Here is a 7,500-nt window from a genome sequence, read left to right on the forward strand (position 1 = left end):
GTGAGTGTGTCAGTGTGAGTGTGAGTGTGAGTTTGAGTGTGAGTGTGTCAGTGTGAGTGTGAGTTTGAGTGTGTCAGTGTGAGTGTGAGTGTGAGTGTGTCAGTGTGAGTGTGAGTTTGAGTGTGAGTGTGACAGTGTGTCAGTGTGTCAGTGTGAGTGTGAGTGTGAGTTTGAGTGTGTCAGTGTGAGTGTGAGTGTGAGTGTGTCAGTGTGAGTGTGAGTTTGAGTGTGAGTGTGAGTGTGTCAGTGTGAGTGTGAGTGTGAGTTTGAGTTTGAGTGTGTCAGTGTGAGTGTGAGTGTGAGTTTGAGTGTGAGTTTGAGTGTGAGTTTGAGTTTGAGTGTGAGTTTGAGTGTAAGTTTGAGTGTGAGTGTGAGTGTGAGTTTGAGTGTGAGTTTGAGTGTAAGTTTGAGTGTGAGTGTGAGTGTGAGTTTGAGTGTGAGTGTGAGTGTGAGTGTGAGTTTGAGTGTGAGTGTGAGTGTGAGTGTGAGTGTGAGTGTGAGTGTGAGTTTGAGTGTGAGTTTGAGTGTGAGTTTGAGTGTGAGTGTGAGTGTGAGTTTGAGTGTGAGTGTGAGTGTGAGTGTGAGTGTGAGTGTGAGTTTGAGTGCGAGTTTGAGTGTGAGTTTCAGTGTGAGTTTCAGTGTGAGTTTTAGTGAGTGTGAGTTTTAGTTTGAGTGTGAGTGTGAGTGTGAGTGTGAGTGTTTGAGTGTGAGTGTGAGTGTGAGTATGAGTATGAGTATGAGTATGAGTGTGAGTGTGAGTATGAGTGTGAGTTTCAGTGTGAGTTTCAGTGTGAGTTTTAGTGAGTGTGAGTTTTAGTTTGAGTGTGAGTGTGAGTGTGAGTGTGAGTGTTTGAGTGTGAGTGTGAGTGTGAGTGTGAGTATGAGTATGAGTATGAGTATGAGTGTGAGTGTGAGTATGAGTGTGAGTTTTAGTTTGAGTGTGAGTATGAGTATGAGTGTGAGTGTGAGTGTGAGTGTGAGTGTGAGTGTTTGAGTGTGAGTGTGAGTGTGAGTGTGAGTGTGAGTTTTAGTTTGAGTGTGAGTATGAGTATGAGTATGAGTGTGAGTGTGAGTGTGAGTGTGAGTATGAGTGTGAGTTTGAGTGTGAGTGTGAGTGTGAGTGTTTGAGTGTGAGTGTGAGTGTGAGTTTGAGTGTGAGTGTGAGTGTGAGTTTGAGTGTGAGTTTGAGTGTGAGTTTGAGTGTTTGAGTGTGAGTTTGAGTGTGAGTTTGAGTGTGAGTTTGAGTGTGAGTTTGAGTGTGAGTTTGAGTGTGAGTTTGAGTGTGACTACGATTCTGTAGTTTTCACATAGTTTTAATGAACTGTTTTGTTACACAGGAAGTAATTAGTGACACTTACATATAACGGCGCTTGCTTTGGATTTAGCTTCATGGCATCAGTCACTGTGGAGAAACCAATACAAGGTGAACTGTTGGTTCTGAGGAAGGGTGACATTTTATATTAGTTTCATCACATCATCATTTCAGTCTACACATCAGACTCCTCTCTCTCTCACACACACACACACACACACACACACACACACACACACACACACACACACACATCAGACTCCTCTCTCTCATACACACACACACACACACACATCAGACTCCTCTCACTCACACACACACACACACACACACACACACACACATCAGACTCCTCTCTCTCATACACACACACACACACACACATCAGACTCCTCTCACTCACACACACACACACACACACACACACACACACACACACACACAACAGACTCCACTCTCTCAAACACACACACACACACACACACACACACACACACACACACACACACACACATCAGACTCCTCTCTCTCATACACACACACACACACACACAAAAGACACCTCTCACTCACACACACACACACACACACACACACACACACACACACACACACACACATCAGACTCCTCTCTCTCATACACACACACACACACACACACACACACACACACACAGAGACACACACACAGACACACACAGACACACACACACATCAGACTCCTCTCTCTCTCTCTCTCACACACACACACACACACACACATCAGACTCCTCTCTCTCACACACACACACACACACACACACACACACACACACACATCAGACTCCTCTCTCTCTCACACACACACACACACACACACACACAACAGACACCTCTCTCTCACACACACACACACACACACACACATCAGACTCCTCTCACACACACACACACACACACACACACACACACACACACATCAGACTCCTCTCTCTCATACACACACACACACACACACACACACACACACACACACACACACACACATCAGACTCCTCTCACACACACACACACACACACACACACACACACACACACACACATCAGACTCCTCTCTCTCTCTCTCACACACACACACATCAGACTCCTCTCTCTCTCTCTCTCTCACACACACACACATCAGACTCCTCTCTCTCTCACACACACACACATCAGACTCCTCTCTCTCACACACACACACACACACACACACACACATCAGACTCCTCTCACACACACACACACACACATCAGACTCCTCACACACACACACACACACACACACACACACACACACACACACACACACACACACACACATCAGACTCCTCTCTCTCTCACACACACACACACACACACACACACACATCAGACTCCTCTCTATCACACACACACACACACACACACAGACTCCTCCATGCATCAGATTGAAAACATTCACATACAGAACTGATGTACCAGTCACACACACACACACACACACAACATAAATACACAATATTCCACCTCCAGGAAAAACTTCCCTTCTAAAACAGACAACACATCATCTAAAACTAAAACATACTGATTCCACTTTCTGATCATTAATGCAGTTACATTTCACATCAGACCCACAGTCAAGGAAAAATATATCACACACACACACACACACACACACACACACCTTACAACACATGCACACACGCACCCCCACACACAAATACCCAGAGTGCATTGCCTACAAGAGCATATATATAAGCAAGATTTTAAACAGTGTTAAATTTAGATGGATAAATAACATATAAATAATCACCACACACTCTGTGTGTGTGTGTGTGTGTGTGTGTGTGTGTGTGTGTGTGTGTGTGTGTGTGTGTGTGTGTGTGTGTGAGAGAGACTGTGAAATGTCACAGTTGGCTGCAGATCATGATACCCACCTGTTAGCGAGCACTGAGCCTCGCCTTGCTGAGAGGAAAATCTCAGCCAAAAATACACACTCAAAAAAACCCTAACGCTCACTCGTGCATGTCTCGTGTATCAGACACCATCATGTTCAGCGTAAACCAGGAGTTAGTAAATAAATATATAAATAAATATATAGATCTTTTCTAAAGAATGTTTAGCCAATTATACAGTGTGACCTTGTAGCTAACACTGTTAGCAAAATGCTAATATTAAGTTGTAAATTTGTGTACAGGAAGTCAACCATTGATTATACAATAAGAAAAAAATAAACACGTTAAACACGTACACGTTAAATACGTGCTAGCTCAGTGCTTAAGGTGTCGGTCTACTGACCGGAAGGTCGTGAGTTCGAATCCCAGGGCCACTTCTGGGCCCCTGAGCAAGGCCCTTAACACTCAGTTGTGTAAATGTAAGCCACTCTGGATAAGGACGTCTCTAAATGTAAACGTAAACATGTTGAACACAGACATGATGAAGGAAACATCGCTGGTGTCTCTGGTGGGTGGAGCTAGTATAGACTGTGTGTTATTTAATTTTACACACACACACACACACACACACACACACACACACACACACACACACACACACACACACACACCTGTCTTCCATCAAAAGTGAAACAGGCCACACCCACAGGCTACAGCAGCAGTAGACGTACACGTTACGTTTGATCAATAACACTTGTGTGTTTAAGACAGTAAGGCAAGGAGAGAGAGAGAGAGAGAGAGAGAGAGAGAGAGAGAGAGAGAGAGAGAGAGAGAGAGAGAGAGAGAGAATGCTGTGTCACACAGCTAAATGTGCTCGTCTGATTCACACTGGAAGAACGCATGAGAAAATCAGCAGCAGAAATCAGTTAGCTAACAATAACACACTATCACACACAGACACACAATAACACACACAGACACACACTAACACACACAGAGACACACACTAACGCACACAGACACACACACTAACACACACTATCACACACAGACACACACAATAACACACACAGAGACACACACTAACACACACTATCACACACAGACACACACAATAACACACACAGAGACACACACTAACACACACACTAACACACACAGTAACACACACTATCACACACACTATCACACACAGTAACACACACACACTAACACACACACTAACACACACACAGTGCTATTTCAGTTTCAGTGTGTGTGGCCGGCCATCTAAGCAACTGCATTTCGTGTCTGCATCATCATGCAAAACCACAAAAAATACCACACTGTAGAAAAGACACACACACACACACACACACACCACGCACACACAGACACACAGACACCACGCACGCACATAGACACACGCACACAAACACACAGACACACAAACACACAGACACACGCACACACAGACACACGCACACACAGACACACGCACACAGACACACAGACACACGCACACAGACACACGCACACAGACACACGCACACAGACACACGCACACAGACACACACGCACCCAGACACACACGCACACAGACACACACGCACCCAGACACACACGCACACAGACACACGCACACAGACACACGCACACACAGACACACGCACACAGACACACGCACACAGACACACGCACACAGACACACGGACACACAGACACACGGACACACGGACAGTTTCTCTCACCACAGTTTCATTTAAACGTTAAGACACTAAAGATCCCACACAGGAAGTGTTCAGGTTCCACCACACTAGCTCTATGCTAACTGTCCAAAATGGCTGCTCAAAGCTGATTGGCTGACAGGAGCTATGGATTTTTAAATAACCAATTCACTCCATATATATTTATATAATATCCATCTATAGTTTTCTAAATAATAAATCGGAATACGTCAGAAGACCTACCGATACAATATTCGTCACAATCGTTAGTTAATTTAATTAATAACCAATCAAAAATACGAAGCTGTACTGAGGAATGTGTGTGAAATTTAATCACAATAAAAAAAACAACAAAAACAATGCAATGATCACATCAGATGAAAAAAATGTTAAATGATGAATGAAATAAACAATAAAAATATTTTGAGCTCGACCGATCCGACTGTTAGCTACTTTAGAACGTTTCCTGTTACCAAAACAAGAAGAGCCGAGTGTTCAGTTATTTGCTCTTTATTCAGTCATTCGGGAAAAAATATTAATCTTAATTTACTTTTTGTTAAAGAATGAGCTTTAGCCTAAAGAAGCTGCAGTACTACAGTAACAGGAACTACAGGAACTACAGTAACAGGAACTACAGGAACTACAGTAACAGGAACTACAGGAACTACAGTAACAGGAACTACAGGAACTACAGTAACAGGAACTACAGTAACAGGAACTACAGGAACTACAGTAACAGGAACTACAGTAACAGGAACTACAGGAACTACAGTAACAGGAACTACAGGAACTACAGTAACAGGAACTACAGTAACAGGAACTACAGGAACTACAGTAACAGGAACTACAGGAACTACAGTAACAGGAACTACAGTAACAGGAACTACAGTAACTACAGTAACAGGAACTACAGTAACAGGAACTACAGGAACTACAGTAACAGGAACTACAGGAACTACAGTAACAGGAACTACAGTAACAGGAACTACAGTAACTACAGTAACTACAGTAACAGTAACTACAGTAACTACAGTAACAGTAACTACAGTAACAGTAAATACAGTAACAGGAACTACAGTAACAGGAACTACAGGAACTACAGTAACAGGAACTACAGTAACTACAGTAACTACAGTAACAGTAACTACAGTAACTACAGTAACAGTAACTACAGTAACAGTAAATACAGTAACAGGAACTACAGTAACAGGAACTACAGGAACTACAGTAACAGGAACTACAGGAACTACAGTAACAGGAACTACAGTAACAGGAACTACAGTAACTACAGTAACAGGAACTACAGTAACAGGAACTACAGGAACTACAGTAACAGGAACTACAGTAACAGGAACTACAGTAACTACAGTAACAGTAACTACAGTAACTACAGTAACAGTAACTACAGTAACAGTAAATACAGTAACAGGAACTACAGTAACAGGAACTACAGGAACTACAGTAACAGGAACTACAGTAACAGTAACTGCAGTAACTACAGTAACAGTAACTACAGTAACTACAGTAACAGTAACTACAGTAACAGGAACTACAATAACTACAGTAACAGTAACTACAGTAACAGGAACTACAGTAACAGGAACTACAGTAACTACAGTAACAGTAACTACAGTAACTACAGTAACAGGAACTACAGTAACAGGAACTACAGTAACAGGAACTACAGTAACAGGAACTACAGTAACTACAGTACAGTAACTACAGTAACAGGAACTACAATAACTACAGTAACAGTAACTACAGTAACAGTAACTACAGTAACTACAGTAACAGGAACTACAGTAACAGGAACTATAGGAACTACAGTAACAGTAACTACAGTAACAGGAACTACAGTAACTACAGTAACAGTAACTACAGTAACTACAGTAACAGGAACTACAGTAACAGGAACTATAGGAACTACAGTAACAGTAACTACAGTAACAGGAACTACAGTAACTACAGTAACAGTAATTACAGTAACTACAGTAACAGTAACTACAGTAACAGTAACTACAGTAACAGGAACTACAATAACTACAGTAACTACAGTAACAGTAACTACAGTAACTACAGTAACAGTAACTACAGTAACAGTAAATACAGTAACAGGAACTACAGTAACAGGAACTACAGGAACTACAGTAACAGGAACTACAGGAACTACAGTAACAGGAACTACAGTAACAGGAACTACAGTAACTACAGTAACAGGAACTACAGTAACAGGAACTACAGTAACAGGAACTACAGGAACTACAGTAACAGGAACTACAGTAACAGGAACTACAGTAACTACAGTAACAGTAACTACAGTAACTACAGTAACAGTAACTACAGTAACAGTAAATACAGTAACAGGAACTACAGTAACAGGAACTACAGGAACTACAGTAACAGGAACTACAGTAACAGTAACTGCAGTAACTACAGTAACAGTAACTACAGTAACTACAGTAACAGTAACTACAGTAACAGGAACTACAATAACTACAGTAACAGTAACTACAGTAACAGGAACTACAGTAACAGGAACTACAGTAACTACAGTAACAGTAACTACAGTAACTACAGTAACAGGAACTAC

The 7,500-nt window shown here is 42.1% G+C and overlaps 1 protein-coding gene across 1 annotated transcript in view; it reads right to left on the reverse strand.

The window, feature by feature from the left end:
• The window catches only part of LOC113636612 (A-kinase anchor protein 13-like), a 30,838-nt gene extending 29,336 nt beyond the window's left edge, over positions 1-1,502 (reverse strand). The window contains exon 1 of the mRNA XM_047802527.1: positions 1,359-1,502. Coding sequence (XP_047658483.1) covers positions 1,359-1,454 — 96 coding nt within the window. The 5' untranslated portion in view covers positions 1,455-1,502. The remainder of the gene's footprint in view (positions 1-1,358) is intronic.
• Positions 1,503-7,500: the final 5,998 nt, after the last annotated feature.

This window comes from Tachysurus fulvidraco, chromosome 17 (genome assembly GCF_022655615.1).
Source record: "Tachysurus fulvidraco isolate hzauxx_2018 chromosome 17, HZAU_PFXX_2.0, whole genome shotgun sequence".
Classification (NCBI taxonomy): Eukaryota; Metazoa; Chordata; class Actinopteri; order Siluriformes; family Bagridae; genus Tachysurus; species Tachysurus fulvidraco.